The sequence below is a fragment of the Moschus berezovskii genome, chromosome 14 (genome assembly GCF_049115385.1).
Source record: "Moschus berezovskii isolate FMDL1 chromosome 14, NW_MosBer_1.0, whole genome shotgun sequence".
Taxonomy (NCBI): domain Eukaryota; kingdom Metazoa; phylum Chordata; class Mammalia; order Artiodactyla; family Moschidae; genus Moschus; species Moschus berezovskii.
In genome coordinates, this window is record NC_142473.1 from 81,431,441 (window position 1) to 81,452,417 (window position 20,977).

Genomic DNA, 20,977 nt, shown 5'->3' on the forward strand with positions numbered 1-20,977 from the left:
TAGAAGGCATGGCCTGAACACGGATGCCCAGTTTCTCATTCTCTGGTCCCCGTTCTTTCCATGATGGCTCAGTGACTGGTGAGAATTCTGGAGAACAGCCTCTCCACCACCTTTTCCAAACCTTATCAGTAAAAAACATGCTGCCAGGAGATTATATAACTTCTATTTGTAGAGCACTTTACAGTTTGCGAGGCACTTTCATATATTATTTCAGCACTCTGGCAAATGCCCTGCAGCTCTGGCTGCCTAGGGAATTTTTCTGGCATCCTGTACCAATGGTATTTCATGACAGGATATTAATTTAGTGTGTGGATGGTGCTTCATCCCCCACAGCAGAGAGAGAAGCTAAGGTTTGGGGGTATTTACACAGCTGTCTGACACTCCCAAAGCTACCCCAAATTATTATATTTTTGAAAACTGATGCTGTTCCCAGACAGTGGGAGTCATGCCTTCACTTCACATTATTAGAAATCTATTCATATTTGGGCAGTTAAATATGTATTGGAGATGCCAAGTAACGAGGACCCTGGATGCTGTATTCAGTCTGCCTCCAGTCCTTTAGGAGGAATTTGAACTTCAGTTTCCTGCAAATGCTGCCAAATCCTTGAGGCTGTCATTTGCAAGCCACTGGATGCAGTAACTGTGTGCGGGAAGCCTGCACACGCCATCCGTGTGGATTATGGATGGTTTTGCAGACTCAGCGGAGTGTTTGGATCCAAAGACAGCTTGATCAGAATCGGAGTCATGTATCAGCCTGCAATAGGAAAATAATCCCTACTAGATGGAAACTTCCCACAGGGAGACCAGAGTTGAAAGCAGTCCCTTGTTTCTGCGGCTTTAACAGCAAGACAGTCACAGGATCACAGATTTTAAAATCAAAAAGCAGCATCTGAAAGACCCGCCTCCTCTCTCCCCTTAATTAGATGATGAGGCCACTAAGGCACAGAGAAGCAAAATGACAGCTCCAAGATCACATACACAGTCTCAGTACAAGGCTTTCTCCACGTCCTATATTATTTGTTCCAGAAAACACCTAAGTCACACATTGTTTTGCAGATCAAAGAAACTGGCATTATTTAGGGCCATGCTCATGGTCTGCCAGGCTTCTAGTGTGAACGCGAGGCCTTGATTTGCTACCACCAGCAGCTTTTGAATGAATTGCCTTGTGATGCCTTACGTCAAAAGTAGTGTCACAGATAGAACCCAAATATAAACGGGGTTTCACGGCACAACCTCTCCACGGCATGAAACCAGAGCAACGCTGTACCATTCACCCCATTATGAGATTAGCTGCATCAAAAATATGTATTAAATAGTTTTGTCCACTGTGCACCCTATGATTCATCAGATGGGAATGGATCAAGTCCCTTGTGAAACAGCAAAACTCAGGGTAAGAATGGCCCATCACAACAACCTGGCAAAGTGGTGTGTGCAAGGCAGGTTTTCACTGCGCACACATGGTTTGTTGTTGTTGTTGTTGGTTTTTTTTGTTTTTTTTTGGGGTACCAAATTTTTATTTTTGGGTACCAAATTTTTTTTTTTTTGGGGGGTTTGTTGTTGTTTTATATCCACCATGGAAGGCTCCTCAGTCCTAAACAAAGATTGTAGGAAAATCTGGTATTAAGAAGGACATTTCCTTTGCTCGTGAATCCATTATGGCTAACAGTTACCTCCCTGCCTTTCTGTTTTCTACTCCTTCTGCCTGTAAGTTTCTCCCAATCTCCCCTCCCTCAGTTTCCTCTCAAGATTTACCTTAAGTGTCACCTTCTCTGGGATGATTTCCTTGACTCTGTTTGTTCACTTAGTAAACATTTTTTGGCCATGCCCACACAGCATGCGGGATCTTATTCCCCACCCAGGGATCGAACCCACACCCCCTACACTGGGGGCATTGAGTCTTAACCACTGGAACGCCACCAGGAAAGTCCCAACACTGTCACTTACGTACTCCACTCCAAAATGAGTTCAAGTGTCCTTTTTCTGTGCTCCCTACCCCACGTGAATCCAGTGCTTCCTCTCTCACCCAGCTTATCACACAATACTGTAGTTGTGTGTTTACTTGTTGATTAAAAGGCATACTCCATGGGGGGAACGAGCATTTTTTTTTTTTCACTTCAGCATTCTTTTTGACTGGAATAATGCCAGGAACAGTGTGGGTTTTGATAAATGTCAGTAGAATGAATTCTTCTGCTCACCATACCACCTCCCCCTTTATCTGACCTCTCTCACTTTCCACAATCCTTTATTGACTTATTTTTCATATTTACTTGACTGTGCCAGGTCCTAGCTGTGGCACTCAGGATCTTCAATATTCATTGTGGCACGCAAACTCTTTTTTCTTGACCAGGGATTGAACCTGGGCCCCCTGCATCAGGAGCACGGACTCTTAGCCACTGGACGGCCAGGGAAGTCCCTGCACAGATCTTTAACATGATCAGTTTTCTTCTCTTCAAGCTGCCTCCTATCCTGCTCATGAATATTAATGCCCCCAAGCCAAATACCATCAGGGACACACATGGAGTTGAACTCTGGTCTACTGCCATTGCAACAGAGGATGCATACCATGGAGAAGGGCGGAACACCTCTGAAAGGTGTTAGAAAGAAATAGGAGGAAATTCCCTGGTTGTCCAATGGTTAGGACTCCGTGTTCTTACTGCCGAGGGCCCAGGTTCAATCCCTGGTTGGGGAACTTAGATCCTTCAATGCTGCTCTGCTCAGCCAGATGGTTTGGATAAAGGATCAGAGAAGTGGGCCTTTGCTCTGGACTGGAGGCTGTCAGGACACAGGAATGGTTCTATGATTGCATATAATTGCATATCAATAAGAATGAAGCAAAGCTAAAGCTGTGATTATCAAAGAATCTGCAGTCATTCATATTAGCCAAAATAATAGGGGAATGTTTGGGTCATTTCCCTGGTTTGGACAGTGTTCATACTTCTGTCTGTATTCAAACATCAGTGATTATCTTTTCGTGTTGATCTATCAAGATTACACAGGCTCAGTAGTTGTGGTGCACAGGCTTAGTTTTCGAGGCATGTGGGATCTTCCAGGACCAGGGATCCAACCCCTGTCTCCTGCATTAGCAGGTGGATTCTTTGGGCTTCCCACAATGCAGAGACACAAGAAATGTGAGTTCAATCCATAGGTTAGGAAGATCCCCTGAAGAAGGAAATGGCAACCCACTGCAGTATTCTTGCCTAGAAAAGTCCATGGACAGAAGAGCCTGGTGGGCTACAGTCCATGGGGTCACATAGAGTTGGACACAACTGAGCGTGTGTCCATTTCCACACACACACACCATGATTATAGAATGGCCTTGTCTGTCTGTGCTGTTATTTTGCAAAATTATTTCAACAGATGACTGCTGCTGCTAAGTTACTTCAGTCGTGTCCGACTCTGTGTGACCCCATAGACGGAAGCCCACCAGGCTCCCCCTTCCCTGGGATTCTCCAGGCAAGAACACTGGAGTGGGTTGCCATTTCCTTCTCCAATGTGTGAAAGTGGAAGTTGAAAAGTGAAAGTGAAGTCGCTCAGTCGTGTCCAACCCTTAGCGACCCCACGGACTGCAGCCCACCAGGCTCCTCCATCCATGGGATTTTCTAGGCAAGAGTACTGGAGTGGCTTGCCATTGCCTTCTCCCAACAGATGACTAAAGCCTAGCTAATAGTACTAGGTCAGCTTCCAGATGCCAGCAGCTGCTTTTTTAAAAAATAATTTTACTTATTTCTGGCTGTGCTGAGTCTTCATTGCTGTGCAGGCTTTTCTCTACCTGTGGCAAGCAAGGACTACTCTTTCTTGCAATGTGCAGGCTTCCCATTGAGGTGGCTTCTCTTATTGTGGAGCATGGGCTCTAGCGCACTCAGGCTTCCGTAGTTGCAGCATGCAGGGTCTTCCCTGATCAGGGATGGAACCTGTGTCTCCTGCATTGGCAGGCGGATTCTTTACCACTGAGCCACCAGAGAAGCCCAAGGAGCTGTTCTTCTCTTTCTCACAACCCACACGCATGTCTAACTTTTATCAGTCTGCTTCTCCTCTTAGGATGCTATTCTCCCTCCCCCAGCCAACTCCACAAAACCCCATCTTTCCCATGAGGCTTTCCTAAATACTTCTTTCTCCATCAGATTATCTTTTCTGAATGCATCTAAAAGTCTTGGTTGGCATATCACAATTTAGTACTCACCTGTGTTCTTCTTTTTAAAATCGATTATTTGACTGGGCTGAGTCTTAGTTGCAGCATGAGGGATCTTCTAGTTGCTCACGGAACAATTTATTTGAGATACGTGGGGTCTAATTCCCCCACCAGTTATGGAACCCAGGCCCCCTGCATTGGGAGTGTGGAGTCTTAGCCTAAGGATCACCAGGGAAGTCCCCTGTGTCCTATCTTGACTTGTTTCACATGTATTTTTCTTCTTAGTAGGTTGTAAACTGACTACAACAGTTTAGGGGCAGGACAATTTCTCATACTTCAGGATCCCCCAGAAATGAATGCCCACTGAGGTGAAACTAAGGACTGGTCTGAGTAAGGGAGAGGGGGCATCTTGCTTCAGTAACAGCTCTGAAAACATAGCTGCAGGGGAGATGCCATCAGCTGGTGCTTTTCCATTGTTTGCCATTTCTAACACCCTGAGCGGATCTTTCCATCAAGAAAGCATTTTCCAATTTTTCTCTTGGAGCATTCCTTTCTTTCCAAGAGTTGTTTGTGGCACTCTACCTGTCTGAAAGCTCCTTTAATGCACGATCTACCACTAACACATTTTTGTCTCCGCTCACTCTCCCAAAGCACCTGGCATGGGACTTAGCCGGTGTACCCAAAGAACCAGAAGTTCCCAACAAGCAGTTCTGCCTGGCTCGAGGCAAAGTGGGATGTATCCAAACTGTCTCCTATCGGGCCGGATGGGACCCCGACGAAGCTCACTGCGATGGCCCTTGGATGAGGTCGGGGGGCACAAGACCTCTCAGCCCAAGCAGTTAGCTTAGCCGCACTCTCTCCGGCCCATCATCACTGCCCTAGGTTACTCCCGAGGAGGACGCTAAACAGGCTTAGGGAAACTTTAGTTAAAAGCTGAGGGCTTCAACTGTTCTCCATAGAGATGCTGAGTTTCGGCGGAGCTGGAGAAATAACAACTAATTGACATTAACCGCAGAGCCAGCCGACAGACACAACTTAATTTCCCCCTCCAGGATGTGGTTACTTTCTACGAAGCCGCCTCACGCTAACTGTAGGGATCAGCCAATCACAAAGCCCAAGAGGGCGTGGTCACCAATTAGAAGGTAGGGAGGCGGAGCCGCAATTTTGATTGGCATCCAGTCTCGGGGCTGGGAGGGGGCCAGAGGCCTGGCAGCGTGGCGTCTGAAGAGGCTTCAAGTCCGGAGGCCCAGCGCTGACGGCCATCTTTGTTTCTGGCAGGTCAGCTGACTTGGACTCGCTCCGAGGCAACTTGTAGGCGGTATCCTTTTTCTCTTCCCATCCGTCCGCGCGCGCCCCCGCCTTCCCGGTGAGCCTGTTTGGCGGGAAGTTGGCTTAGTTGGCCTACCTGTGGCTGAGCGGTTTTCCTCGTCCCCGCCTTGTTCTCCCCCAGAGGCTTCTTAATTCTTCCTCGGCATAGGGCATTGTACCCCTTCGCACGGAGGACGCCATGGCTCCCAGGAAACGCCCAGAAACCCAGAAGACCCCTGAGGTGGTTGTGCGCCCCAAGAGCAAGAGGAACAGAAGCCCCCGGGAGCTGGAGCCCGAGGCCAAGAAGCTCTGTGTGAAGGGCCCCGGTACTGCCTGTGCCTGCTGCTTTAATTAATTCCGCAATTTGGGGTTCTCACGCAGAAGGCTGGAGTGGGGGATGGGTGCGCATAGGTTCTGAGGCTGCCCCAAATTGTGGGCGCCTCAGGCAGTGCATTTTGTCTGCAGGTCCTTTGACACGCTTAGAGCTTGGGCTTAACCTCCCTCAGGTGACGGGACGAGGCAGATGACCTCCGTAACAACAGACACAACCGACTTTTCCAATTCCTTGTTTATATCGGCATTTTTACACACTGAGAACTGCTTAAGATAATCCTACCTTGCGTGGTGGTGTGTGTGCTTAATTTCGATAGTCACGATTGTTAGCTATCTGTCCTTGGATTAACTACGGGAACCCTCAATCTCCTTCCCTCCTTCCTTTGAAAACTCACTCTTAGGGGTTTCTTGGGGCTAAAACCTGGGGCTGTAAGGAAAGTAGGGAACTCAAAAGACAGGATTGTCGATGAAGTGTTTTTTTTTTTTGTTTATGAGAAGAAAGAATGGGTTGTCTAGGGGCAGGATTTATAGAGATCAGGTCCTCAAATACAGGTTAGTAATCCGGAGTTGCTCTATTCCTATTCTAGATGGATCTGCCTCCCCAAAAGTAGCCTAGTGAATTTAGCGCCATGCCAGACCCCGTGGATCCGCTGGGTTTTAGGAGAACAGATTGGACTTGGGACCCATAGTTGGTCACTTCTACATTATTACAATACAGGATTTTTTTAAAAAATGCTTTTCTTAGTCACTTCCACTATATTGTCTTAAAATCTTTTTATTGTGCTTTACATACGACTTTTAAATTGTCACTCAACCCTGTCACCAGTTTTCCACCCCAAACTGAGAAGAGTTCTTCTATTCTTGTGTGTTTCTTGGGCTCAGTTCTCAGGAACCCTGTAAGATCACAGTTCACTTCTGAATTACTGTTTGGGGGAATGTTATTTGGAAGAGGTTGAATCCCTGCTCACTATTTATTTGTTGTGCTGGGTGAGACTGAGCAGAACGTGAAAAGATCTTAGGAGGTGATAGGAGAGCTTGTCTCTGCCAAAAGAAGCAATAGGGCTTTCTTTCTGGCATATTTGGCAGAAAAATCTTTCCTGCGTGAGATTGGAGCGGAAAATATGTGTCTGTTCTGCTTGGCAGGTTCTAGCAGAAGATTTGACTCAGGCTGCCTTTGGGCGGGGTTGGCTAGCCTGCAGGTCCCGCCACTATGCAGCAGCATCGTCAGGGCCCTCCACCAGCATAAGCTGGGCACAGCTGCCTGGCCATCACTACAGCAGGTGAGGCGTTTCCTGGCTGAAGAGTTCAGGGATTTGTATGGTGCCTTTTTAAGCCACTGGATACTCCAAAATTAGATGCTGACTTGGTTCACCGGGTTGTCAGAGTGGTCAGATCACCCCCACCTTGGTGACTGGTCTACTGGGGCTGTCAGCAAGATAGAAGTCCTATGCTGTAGGGGTCCTATCAGGAATGCACCCTGCCTCCTTGATTTCTGTGGTTAGATTATGTGTATTGCAAATCTTTTTATGCACGGAGCCAGGCGGTTAGTTTTCCCTTAGTGGGAGAACTTGGCCCCAGGCCTCATCTATGGAGGAGTTAGAGATAGGCAGTTTATCCTTGTGTTTTAATTCAACTTAATTCTTTTCTCTCTGTATCAGGGTCTCCAGCAGTCCTTTTTGAACTCTCTGGCTTCTTACCGGATATTCCAAAAGGCTGCCCCTTTTGACAGGAGGGCTACATCCCTGGCGTGGCACCCAACTCACCCCAGCACCCTGGCTGTGGGCTCCAAAGGGGGAGATATCTTGCTCTGGAACTTTGGCATAAAGGACAAACCTACCTTCATTAAAGGGGTGAGCAGTACCCTGTGCCAGATCATAGTACTGAAGAGATATTTGCTGAAGGGATGAAAAGTCATCCAGTATCGAGATAATTGGGATCAAAAGTAACTGTGGGTATTTTCAAACAAGTAAATGGTGATGATACTCAACTCTTTATTGAATGCCTGCCCTTAAAATATTAGAAAGTATGATATACTAATCCTCGTAAGCCACTTACAGGTTCTCAGCCGCTTCTTACCTCCTTGACCTCATCTTATGCTGCTGTCTTCCTCATGCCTATGCTTTAGCCATACTAGATACTTCTATTCCTGAAACTGGGTCTTTGGACTTGCTGTTCCCTTTGACTGGAGTGTCCTTTCCTGTGGTTTCTCTCATGGCTGGCTCCCTCTTACCATTCAGGTCTTAGTTCAATGTACTTCTTCAACAAGGCTTATTACTGACCGCTCTGCTTAATCACTAATGACTCTACCTCATTATTATGTTCCATCACTTTCCCGCGACAATGTTTATCAATATCTGAAATGTTTTACTTATTTGTATGTCTTTGCCCACTGGAAAGTAAACTCCATGATGGCAGGGACCTTGTCTTTCTAATGTACCACTGTATCCCCAGTACTCATAGTAGCTGCTTTGTATTTGCTGAATTAATGAGGGCCTTGAGGTATAACTGGGCAGGTCAGATGTGTCCCTACCAGATCACTGACGGTCCAGCAATACAGATGCTAAATGCCATAGAAATGAGAGAAGGAAGAGCCTCTGGGAATTAGTCGGTAGGAAATGAGTGAGATGTGACGAAGAACAGTGTTCAGGTAAATGGAGAGAAAAGGAGGAAAGGCAGAATGTGTTTGGCGCACGGTTTGGCAAAGAGCTTTTTAAGGATGGTCTTAATTGTGCTAGTGTTTGCCATCAGTCACTAAGGGGTTGAGAGTGTGGGCTTTTCCACCAAAGAGAACACTCTTACCTTGCCCAGCAGGGGACTGAGATTGGAAGGCTGTGCTGTGAAAAGTGACACTCTGGGTTTACAGCAGGAGCTGCAAATTCCCATACCTAAAGAAGCCAGACAGATAAAAGGATGATGGTTAGTGATAAACTGGAAATGGTTGGCAGGTGAGAATCGAGGTCCTGTGGTACCAGATCTGAGTTTTTTCAAATGAAGTCTGAAATGTTCGGATTTTTAAAAATTGAAACACGTAAAGTTTACCACCTTAACCATTTTTAAGTGTGCAGTTCAGTGGCATTGAGTACATTTAGGTTCTTTCATAACCAGCCTCCAGAACTTTTTGTCTTGCAGAACTGAAACTCTGTAAACATTAACACAGACTCCCCATTCCCCCTTCCCGCCAGACCCTGGCAGCTGCATTCTGCTTTCTGTCTGTGATTTTGACTGATTGTCTCATACAAGTGGAATCAGACAGTCCCTGTCCTTTTTTGACAGACTTATTTCACTTAGCATCATGCCCTCAAGGTGCATCCATGTTGTAGCATCTGAATTTCCTTCCTTTTTAGGGTTAAATAATATTCCTCTGTATGTATACACCACATTTTTTTTACCCATTCATCTCTTGATGGACATTTGCGTTGCTTGCACCTTTTGGCTTTTGTGAATAATGCTGCTGTGAACAGGATTGCACAAATATCTCTTCGAGTTCGTGCTTTCAGTTCTTTTGGTTCTGTACCCAGAGTGGATCACATTGCAACTCTATTATTAATGTTTTTGAGGAACCACCATATTGTTTTCCATAGAGGCTGTGCCATTTTACATTCCTACCAATAGGACACAAGGGTTTTAATTTAAAATATCCTGATTTTTAATGTTGGGAACCAAATGAAATTGAACATGTTCTGTAGCTAAACAAAACACATTTGTGAACTGGATTCTTCATTCAGTTCAGTTCAGTCGCTCAGTCATGTCCGACTCTTTTCTACCCCATGAATCGCAGCACGCCAGGCCTCCCTGTCCATCACCAACTCCCGGAGTTCACTCAAACTCATGTCCATCAAGTCGGTGATGCCAGGCAGCCATCGCATCCTCTGTCGTCCCCTTCTCCTCCTGCTCCCAATCACTCCCAGCATCAGGATCTTTTCCAGTGAGTCAACTCTTCACATGAGGTGGCCAAAATATTGGAATTTCAGCCTCAGCATCAGTCCTTCCAATGAACACCCAGGACTGGTCTCCTTTAGGATGGACTGGTTGGATCTCCTTGTAGTCCGAGGAACTGTCAAAAGTCTTCTCCAACACCACAGTTCAAAAGCATCAATTCTTCGGCGCTTAGCTTTCTTCACAGTCCAACTCTCACATCCATACATGACCATGGGAAAAACCATAGCCTTGACTAGATGTACCTTTGTTGGCAAAGTAATGTCTCTGCTTTTTAATATGCTGTCTAGGTTGGTCATAACTTTCCTTCCAAGGAGTAAGCGTCTTTTAATTTCATGGCTGCAATCACCATCTGCAGTGGTTTTGGAGCCCCCAAAAATAAAGTCAGCCACTGTTTCCACTGTTTCCCCATCTATTTCCCATGAAGTGATGGGACCAGGTGCCATGATCTTAGTTTTCTGAATGTTAAGCTTTAAGCCAACTTTTTCACTCTCCTCTTTCACTTTCATCAAGAACTTTTTTAGTTCCTCTTCACTTTCTGCCATCAGGGTGGTGTCATCTACATTAGCTCTGTTTTTCTACCTCTGGTTTAGAGGCTAAAAAGCTAAACCCAGGATGAGTTCTTTTAAAGGGACAATTTGGAGAGCAGCTCATCTAACCTGGCCCTGTCTAAAGGCCAGATTAGACAGACTTGAGAGATTAGGATTCAAGCTATGAGATTATTCAAGAAAATAAGTGCCTGGAGCCCAAAGAATGGCTTTCTGTCCAGCTGGTGAAACAGATGACCACCAGGAAGTGGAACTTTAAGTTGAAGTCAGAACCCAGAGCTCAGACAGGAAGAGATTTGTTCACCACTGCCCCCCGACCCCATCCCCAAGCAGCCAGGATGTGAGAATAGAGAAATTTAAGAAATAGCCTAAGAGTGTCCTAGGGGAAGAGCTTCCTGACTAAAAGAGGAATGATAACTGCTTTGAACTTGTGTTAGGGTGAAGGTGCTTTTGGTTTTATCACCCTTCCTTACAATGTGCGTTTAAGTGAAGTTTCCTCACACGTGTGGAGATTGGTTTGGGCATTTAAACTGTGTGACTCGCAGGGAGATAGGTTGTAGCAGAAGAAAGGTTTGGTGGTCTGGAGAACTGTCTGTTTTTACTCCCAGAAACCGACAGCACAAAGTTGATATGAGACCAGTGAGGGAGGGAGAAGCAGTGCCTCATTTTATCTTTTCTTTAATCATCTGACCTTGGTTCTGATCTTGATATCTTTCAGGCCCTTGGCAAGGGGACATGTGTTAAATTTTCAAAATGATTATTCTCATTGTAAAAATTACCTGGGCTCATTGTAAGAAATTCAAGCAATACAGGAAAATATATATATAAAGAATAAAGTAACTTACCTGAAATCCCCATATGGGGCATCTTTATATGTGTGTAGAAGGAAATGGGAACACACTCCAGTATTCTTGCCTGGTGAATCCCAGGGACGGCAGAGCCTGGTGGGCTGCCGTCTCTAGGGTCGCATAGAGTCGGACACGACTGACGCGACTTAGCAGCAGTAGTAGCAGACACTATTATACACACCCATTCTTTTGCTTATGTTTTTATATAAATGTTCTACCCTAGAATCTGTTATATTTTACTTACTAGATCATATTCTGGTTTAGTCATCTTGTACCAAATGATGACCACTTAAAAATATCTTATTTCCCTTTTTTGTAATGTCTTTGGTTTTGGTATCAGGGAAGTGTTCCCTCTACTTGAATTTTCTGGAATAATTTTTGCAGAATTAGTACTATTTCTTAAATTTTTCATAGGATTCACTAATGAAGCCATCTGGGCCTAGAGTTTTATTTGTTGGAAGGTTTTTAACTATATTTTCAATTGTTTAACAGCGATAAGGCAATTTAGGTTATCTATTTCTTCTGGAAGGAGCTTGGTAGTTTGTCTTTCAAGTAATTTGTTCATTTTTTTATCTAAGTTGTTAATTTAGAGGCATAAAGTTGTTTATAGTATTCCCTGGTGCTCAGATGCTCAGTTGTGTCCGACTCTTTGCAACCCAATGTACCATAGCCCACCAGACCTCTCTGTCCATGGGATTCTCTAGGCAAGAATACAGGAGTGGATTGCCATTTCCTCCTCCAGGAGACCTTCCCAACCCAGCATCAAACCTGAGTCTCTTACGTCTCCTGCATTGGCAGACAAATTCTTTACCACTAGTGCCACCTGGGAAGCCTTGTATCTTTTTAATATCCATAGGATATGTAGTAATGTTCTCATTTTGTGTCTTTTTTTTTTTTAGCCCCTGATCAGTCTTGCTAGATCATCAGTTTTGTTGACATTTTCCAGCTTTTAACTTCATTGATTTTTCTCTGTTGTTTTTCTGTTTTCTTTGGTTTTTTCTTTTGCCCCATTGTTTCCTTTCCTGTGGGTATAATTTGCTTTTCTTTTTCTGGTTTTTTAAGATAGAAACTTGGATTTTTTTTATTTTTTAATTTTTTCCCTAATACTACCATTCAATGCTATACTTCCCCCTATTTCTCTAACTGAATCTTACAGATTTTGTTGTATTTTTGTTTTCATTCAGTATAAATTACTTTCCAAATTCTTTATGATTTTTTCTTTTACCTATGGATTATTCTGAAGTATCTGTTTCATTTCTAACTATTTGGGGATTGTTGAGATATCTGTTACTGATTTCTAGTTCAATGCTGTTATGGAACAAAGGACATTTTCATGATTCCAGACCTTTTATAACTTAGCATATGGACTGTCTTTGGAGTGTTCCATATGTTTGAAAAAAGACGTGTATTCTGCTATTTTGGGGTGAATTACTCTCTAAATGTCAGTTAGGTTACATTGGTTAATAGTGTTTGTATCCTTTTTTGTGTGTGTTCTATATCCTTACTGATTTTATATCTCTTATCAGTTCTTGAGAGAGGAATTTTGGAATCTCCGGCTATAAAATTGTGGTTCTATTTTCCTTTAGTTTTTGCTTCAGACGTTTGGAAACTCTTATATTAGGTGCTTACACATTTAGAATTATGTCCTTTTGATGAATTGACACCTCTGTTACTGTGAGATGTCTCCTTTTATCCCTGGTAATATTTCTTGTTCTGAAATTTTATTTCTTTGATATTCATGTAGCCATGCAGCTTTTTTATGATTAATACTTGCATTGTATATCTTTTTTCACCCTTTTATCCTTAATGTATTTGTATATAAAATGTTTCTTGTAGATAGCATTTTAGAAAACATGCAACCTGATAATTCCCTGGTGAGCCAGTGGTTAGGACGCCGTGCTTTCACTGCTGAGGGCTGGGGTTCAAGCCCCTGGTTGGGGAACTGAGATCTTGCAAGCTGAATGGCATGGTGAAAAAGGAAAAATCCATTCTGACGGTCTCTACCTTTTAATTGAAGCATTTATCCATTTACATTTAATATGATTAGTTATAAATACGATTGGATTTAAGTCTGTTATCTTCTATATTTGTCTCATTGTTTTGCTCCATGATTTTTTCTTGCCTTCTTTTTGATTGAATACTTTTTGTGATTCCATTTTCTCTTCCTTATTGGATTATTAGTTACACTTTTCTTCTTTCCCTTCTCTTTCTTTTAGTATTGTTCTAGAGTTTGCAATGTACATCTTTTTTTTTTTTTTTGACCATGAGACTTGCAGGATGTTAGTTCCCTGACCCAGGGATTGAACCTGGGCCCTCAGCAGTGAAAGCATGGAGTCTTAACCATTGGACCGCCAGGGACTTTCCCCACAATCTACATTTTTAGTGTAAGAGTGAACATTCAAATAGTATTATACAACTTTATATGTATTATAAGGCTCTTAAAACTATGTACTGACTTCCATTTTCTCCCTTCTCTCACTGTCCTGCATTTTACTTCTACATACTTTGTAAAGCTTACAATACATTATGATTTTTGCTTTACACAATTATCTTTTTGATTTTTGTTACTTATTGAGATATAGCTGATGTATGATAAATTGCATGTTTAAAGTGTGCAACTTGATGAGTCTTGATGTATATAAATATGTATACAACCATGAAACCATCACCACAATTAAAATAATGAACATATCCATCACCTCCCCAAGTTTCCTTATACCCTTAGTAATCCTTCCCTTTCTACTCTCTGTCCTGTCACCTGAAAACCACTGGTCCACTTTCTATCCCTATTGATAAATTTGCATTTTCAAGGCCTATAAATGGCTTGTATGCCCAGTTGCTTCAGTTGCGTCCCACTCTTTGTGACCCCCATGGACTACTATAGCCCTCCAGGTTTCTCTGTCCATGGGATTCTCTAGTTGAGAATACTGGAGTGGGCTGCCATGCCCTCCTCCAGAAGATCCTCCCCATATAAATGGCGCTATATGATATAGACTCTTTTTTCCCCTGGCTTCTTTTCATGCAGTATGAATATTTGAGGTTCATCCATATTTTTGCCTGTATCAGTAGTTTCTAGTAGTATTCCAGTGTATTGATATACCAGTTTATTTATCCATTCATCTATCGAAGGGCTTTTAGACTTTTTCCGGCTTTTGACTGTTACCAGTACAGCTGCTATGAAGATTTCATGTACACGTCTTTGTGTGGGTGTATGTCTTCATTTTTTCCCAAGTAAATACCTGGTTGTGGAATGGCTGGGTCGCAGGGTAGGCATCTTTTAAAGATGTTTTTTAAATGAGAAAAAAACTTTAATATTTACCCACATATTTGCCATTTCAAGTTTTTTAAATTCCTTTGTATGATTCAGACTTCCTTTTGTTTTCTGCTTGAAGAGATTTCTTTAATAATTCCTGTAATGTAGGTTGGTTGGTGATGCATTTTATTTTTTCCTTTTGTTTGTCCATGGAAGTCTTTATTTTGCGGGGTTTTTTAAGGTATTTTTGCTGTGTAGAATTCTAGGTTTACAGGATTTTTTATTTTTCTTTTAGTACTTTAAAGATGATTTCTGATGTGAAGTCTGCTCTCATTCTGTGTTCCTCCTCATATGATTTTTCTTTTCCTTTGTCATCTAAATATTCACAAGATCCAGGGATCACACACAGCATAGATATCTTGGGTAATTGGATAATTACCCATTATTCAGTCCACTCCAGTTAGCATGGGTCTAAGGCAGCCTATAGTCTAGATTTTGGCCTCACCCTGAGACAATACCCTTCTGAGGACTCTGCTTGATGTTCTGTATGTTAAGAATCTTTTCATTCTGTATGGTGAGAATATAGACCGTTCCGAGGATTTTTCCTTCTATTAAATTCTGATGTCTCCCTTCTCCTGCCCCAGCCTTATATAGTTTCCTTATACACAGTTACACAATATTATTTACTCAAAGGCCTGAGGGGACCCCTTTAAAAATATCCATAATGCTCTCCACGTCAACCTCTCCAGCATTTTGACATACAAATTCTTGCCCTGCTGGCTTTCCCAAGTGTCTCCTGAGCCCATTGAGACTATTAGGCTGTTTGGGTCCTCCCTGCCTATGCTGCAGCCTGGATACTCTCTCCAAGCATTAAATTGGGGCAGTCACATGGTTGCCTCATTCTTTTCCCTCTTGTGTTGCCTGTTGGCCAGTGTGTGAAAACTTATGTATTTTTCTATTTTTTCAGTTGTGTTAAGGCAGGAGGATATGTCTGATTTCTGACACTCCGTCATGGTTGGAAGTAGAAATTCATATTAATTTTAATAGTTTCTCTGAGGGATTTAAATTTTTTTCCTATACAGTCTTGTCATCTGTAAATCATGAGAGTTTGATTTCTTCCTTTACCATTTTTACACTTTTTTATTTGCCGTATTCCATTGGCTGAGACCTCTAGTACCTTGTTGAATGTTTGCTCTAACAGGCTATTCTTATCTTGTTCTTGATTATAGAAGGCTTTTATGTTTTATCATTAAAATTTCTGCTGCTTTTTATTGTGATAAGCTATATATAACATGAGAATTACCATTTTAACCATTTCAAAGCATACAATTCAATGGCACTAAGTACATTTATATTGTACAATCATTACCACTATCCATCTCCAGGACTTTTTCATCCCAAAATAAAACTCTATACCCATTAAACAATAACTGTCTAGTACCTCTTCCCCAGCCCCCCTAATCTGTTTTTTGTCTCTTGAGTTTCACAATTCCAGGTACTGCATGTAAATGGAATTATACAATATTTGCCCTTGGGGGTCTGACTCCTTTTCCTTAGCATAATATTTCCAAGGTTCATCCACATTGTAGCAGATTTCAGCACTTTATTCCTTTTTGAGGTTGAATAATATTCCATTGTATAAATATACCAAAGTTTATTTTGCCACTCATCTGTCATTGAACATTTGAATTGTTTCTGCCTTTTGCTATTTTGATTCAGCTGCCATGAATGTTCGTTTATGTACAAGTTTTTGTTTGAAAAACTGTTTTCAGTTCTCTTGGGTATGCACCTGGGAGCCTGTTTGTTTTTAATACCTTTTATCAGATTAAGTAAGTTCCTCTTCTATTCTTAGTTTGCCAGAAGCTGTTATCATGAATGATAATTGAATTTTTTCAAATACTTTTGTGTCTATTGAGGTCAGCATATGATTTTCCTTATCTATACTATTAAAAAAACTACACTGATTGTTTTTTGTTTGTTTTGGTTTATTAGTTAAATTTTATTTTTTTATTTAAATGTTCTTTTTCCCCACTTTTTAACCTTTACAATTATATTTCTAGCAAGTGATAATGCTTCTTTTAAAAACTGCGGTAAAAGCACATAACCTGAAATGTGTCATCTCAACCATGTTTAAGAGCACAGTTAACACTGTATTCCCATTTTTTGCAACAGAGTTCTAGAATTTTTTTATCTTGTAAAACTGAGACCGTGTGCCCACTGAATAACAGCTCACCATTTCCCCTTCCTTCCAGCCCTTGGCAACCACAGGTTTGCTTTCTGTTTCTATGAGTCTGAACTACTTTAAATACCATGAGTTTTGCTGGTTTTGCTGGGGCTATGTCAGAGAATATTCTTTTAGGAAGTACACAGTAAAGTATCTGAGTGTGATGGGACTTCATGTTGGCAATTTATTACCAAATGGTTCCATTTGTGCTGTTCTCACAACTTTTCTATGAGTTTGAGGTAATTTGAAAATAAACTTTTTTTTTTTTTAAAAAGATGGTTTCTTCCTTAAATATTTAGTACATTCACCACTGAAGCCATTAAGATCTGGAATTTACTTTGCAAGAAAGTTTTTAGTTGTGACTTGATTTCTTTAATAGATATCAGACTATTCAGATTTTTGCTTTTCATCTTCTGTCTGGCAAGTTTGTACTATTCTAGGAATTTGCTTATCTCCTCCGAATTTTCAATTTTATTGGCAAAGGATTGTTTATGATGTCCTCTTATTACTTTTTAAAATGTCTGAGATGTCATTTCCATCCACTGAATTGGTTATTTGTGCTCTCTCCTTTGTCTGGTCATTCTCAGCTGGGATTTATCCATTTAATTATATTAGTCTTTTCATGGAACCAACTTTTGGCTTTGGTGATTTTCTCCACAGTGTATTTATTTCATTCATTTCTGTTTTTCCTCTTACTCTCTTTGGTTTTAGCTGCTTGTTTGTTTTACAGCTTCTTGAGATGGATGTTTGGGTCATTGATTTTTTAGGCTTTTTTAACTTTTATTGTGAATAATACTCCTGTGAATATCTGCATACAAGTTTTTATATCAACATACATACTCATTTCTCTTGAATATATATCTCTTGGGTATATGTATCTTTGGGGCCATATGGTAATTGTATGTTTAATTTTTTGAAGAATTGCCTGTGTTCCAAAGCAACTACTCCATTTCACTTTCCCACCAGCAATGTAGGAGGGATTCAGTTCCTTCACATCCTTGACTGACAAATAAACATTGTGCATATTTAGTGTACATCATACTGTGGTTTTGTTTTTGCTTTATTTATTATTTTTGGCTGTGTCATGTGGGATCTTAGTTCCTGACCTGGGATGGAACCTGAGCCCCCAGCAGTGAAAGCACAGAGTCCTAACCACTAGACCACCAGGGAAGTCCCAGCATATTTTAATACATGTATATATTGTGAAATGATTTCCACAATCAAGCTAATTAATTAACATCCATCATCTTACATAGTTTTGTATGTGTATGCCGAGAACACTTAAGATCTATTCTCTTAGAAAATTTCACATATACAATACAGTTATTAACTATAGTCACCATGCTATACATTAGGTCTCATGAATAGTTGAAATTTTGTGTCCTTTGACAAATATCTCACCATTCCCCTACCCCCTTTCAGCCCCTGGCAACCACTATTCTCTGCCTTTGTGAGTGACTTTTTTAGCTTGCACATATAAGTGAGGTCATGCAGTATTTATCTTTCTGTGTCTGACTTTGCTTAGTGTAACGTCCTCCATGTTCATCCATGTTGTCAGAAATGGCAGGGTTTGCTTTTTTAAGGCTGAATAATATTCCACTTGATATATATATATCTCACATCTTCTTTATCCATTCATATCAGCAATTGTTGCTGTATCTTGGCAATTGTGAATAATGCTGCTATGAACACAGAAGGATAGAACTCTGAGAAACTCATTTCATTTCCTTTTGATATATACTCAGAATTAACTGGATAGTTTGGTAGCTCCCTTCTTCTAAGTTTTTCGTGGAGGAACCTCCATACTATTTTCCATAATGCCCCTACCAATTTACATTTCCATCAACAATATACCAGAGTTCCCTTTTCCCACATCTTGGCCAGTGCTTGTTATCTCTTGTCTTTTTGATAATAGTCATTCTAACTAGGTGTGAGGTGATAACTCATCATAATTTTGTATTTCTGTTATGATTTGGGACATTGAGCACCTTTTCATATACCTTTTGGCCATTTGTATGTCTTTGGAGAAATGCCTGTTCAATCTTCGTCCATTTTTTTTAATCAGATTATTTGTTTCTTCTTTTTTTGCTATTGAGTTGTCCAAGTTCCTTATATGTTGTTGATACTAATCCCTCATCAGATATAGTTTGCACTATTTTCTTTCATTCCATAGGCTGTCTTACAACACTCATTGTCTTTTTGTTTGTAGCCATCCTAGTGGATGTGAAATAGCATTTCATTGTGACTTTTATTTGCATTACCCAGGCTAATGAGGTTGAGCATCTTTTCATGTGCCACTATTTGTATATCTTCTTTGGAGAAATGTCTGTTGAAATCCTTTGTCCTTTTTTTGGTTGCACCATGTTCCCTGACCAAGGATTGAACGCCAACCATGGGAGTGAAAACACCAAGTCCTAAACACAGGACCACCAGGGAATTCTCTTTGTCCATTTTTTAATTAGGTCCCTTTTTAAAATGTATACTAATTACAATTATTTTAAAGCCTGTGTCTAATAGCACCAATACCTGGATCTTCTGTGAGTATCTTTAAGCCGGTGTTTTTTCTCTTGGTTGGTTATTCGATCTTGATTTCTGATACGCTGGACAATTTTAGATTTGATGCCAAATATTGCATATGAAAATTTGCAGAGATATAATTTGAAGTTTTGAGTGCTCTTGCAAAAAGAATTTTTTTCTCTCTGGCAGCCTGGTCAGGTAGAATCAAATCATCTTAATCAGAGATTGAAATGATTTGAATGTGGACTTCAGTCTTCATAAGGGATGGTCTGTTTCGTTTGCTCTTATTTCTAGGGTTTCAGGGATCCTAACTAAAAACTGCATTTTTTTTTTTTCTTCTAAAACCTTTCCCCCTTGACAGGTGTGAACTCTGTTTTTGCCTCCTTTGAGATTGACAGAACTTCTGAATTTCTCAGCCATACAGCTTTCTCATCTGAATAGGCTTCAGGAGCAAAAGCAGCATCAAAATGTCAGACTAACCTCTCTGCTTCTCTTCCCTCTAGGAGGCTGGACTGGGAGGTCCTTGGTGCCCTGACAGCTCTTCACTGACTTCAGAAACTTTTCTTTGAGAACATATACCTTATCTACCTTTTCTAGCTTTTCTTGACAGAAGGTTGGCCTGAAACCAGCTAACCCGCCGTCACAGGAATTGGAACGTCTCAAACACATTTTCTTTTTTGTATTTTGTCCAGGTTTATGCAGTCCTTCTCAGTGCAAGAGCTGTCACAACTACTTAATCCACCCTTGCTAGAAGAACACGCGTGCATTTTACCTTAAAATGTTTACATAAGTGTTTATTACTAATGCTTTGACATAGGGCCAGTACTTTTCTCATAGTACGTGTTCACTGATTCGGGTTCACTTGGTCTTACATAAACCGAATCCATAAGGCATACTTTATAGGGTCTAGTTTCCATTTCCCAAAAGTGGAGACATAATTTAAAATCAGTAGTGAAGCACTCTGATTGCAGATTCTGTTAAGTTTTCACTATTTCCCACCCTAATTGTTTACAAGTATTTCTCCCATGCTTAATTCAACAACTCTTATTTTAGCAAATCTTTTTTATGTAGTTTTTCCAAAGTGTTCAATATGGATTTCATAGAAACCACAGTGGTCATTCTTTTTGCACATATTTCATCAATCTTAATTAAATTACATTTGAATGAAATGTTTTGTGTTTAAAGTTTAAATGTTTCATAAATTACATTTTTAGTTAAATTACATGATTACAATACAAAGTACAACTGACATATCTAGGTTTAAGAACAAACACAATTAACCCCTCATCAGCATAGACTCAGCCAGTGGGAGCAGATTAACTTACTAGCAGCAAGGGTTTGGTGAACCATGGGCATCAGTCAGAATGTTTTACAGAGGGGATGGAAAGTGCCAGTTAGTATGCTGAGTGAGTTAAGTGAATGCTATGTAAGAGGCCTTGTAGAAGTAAGGCTGCGATAGCAACAACATACAGGAGAGCTGGAGGAGGAGCCTGGAGGATATAAAGTTCTTAAAAACAGTGCACTTGATACATAATAAGCACTTAATAAGGTTATGCTACCAATGCTATCATGATCATCTTCATCATCATCATCTGGTATGTCTGCAAAAATGAGGAGGTCAGGTCTGACACCAGGCCACCTAACCCAGCCGCTGTTCCAAGCTGAAGCTCTTCTGAAAAGAGTACTTGTGTGATCCATTATGGCACATCCACACAGTAGGATATTCAACAATAAAATGGGGTGAACTGTAGATTCACAGAGCAGGCTGGGTCAAACTCAGGGCCATTACACCGAGAAAAATGAAAGAAGCCAGTCTCAAAAGGCTGCATACCACGAGTCATTGATATGACAGTCCATCAAAGTCAAAACTTGTATGGTGAT

At 41.2% G+C, this 20,977-nt stretch overlaps 1 protein-coding gene across 4 annotated transcripts in view; it reads left to right on the forward strand.

Moving 5' to 3' along the window:
• The window catches only part of DDB2 (damage specific DNA binding protein 2), a 28,898-nt gene that overhangs the window by 2,591 nt on the left and 5,330 nt on the right, over window positions 1-20,977 (forward strand). For all 4 annotated transcript variants that reach the window (XM_088843303.1, XM_088843304.1, XM_088843305.1 and 1 more), the window contains exons 2-4: window positions 5,408-5,763; window positions 6,914-7,050; window positions 7,429-7,620. In XM_088843303.1, coding sequence (XP_088699429.1) covers window positions 5,637-5,763; window positions 6,914-7,050; window positions 7,429-7,620 — 456 coding nt within the window. In that variant the 5' untranslated portion in view covers window positions 5,408-5,636. The remainder of the gene's footprint in view (window positions 1-5,407; window positions 5,764-6,913; window positions 7,051-7,428; window positions 7,621-20,977) is intronic.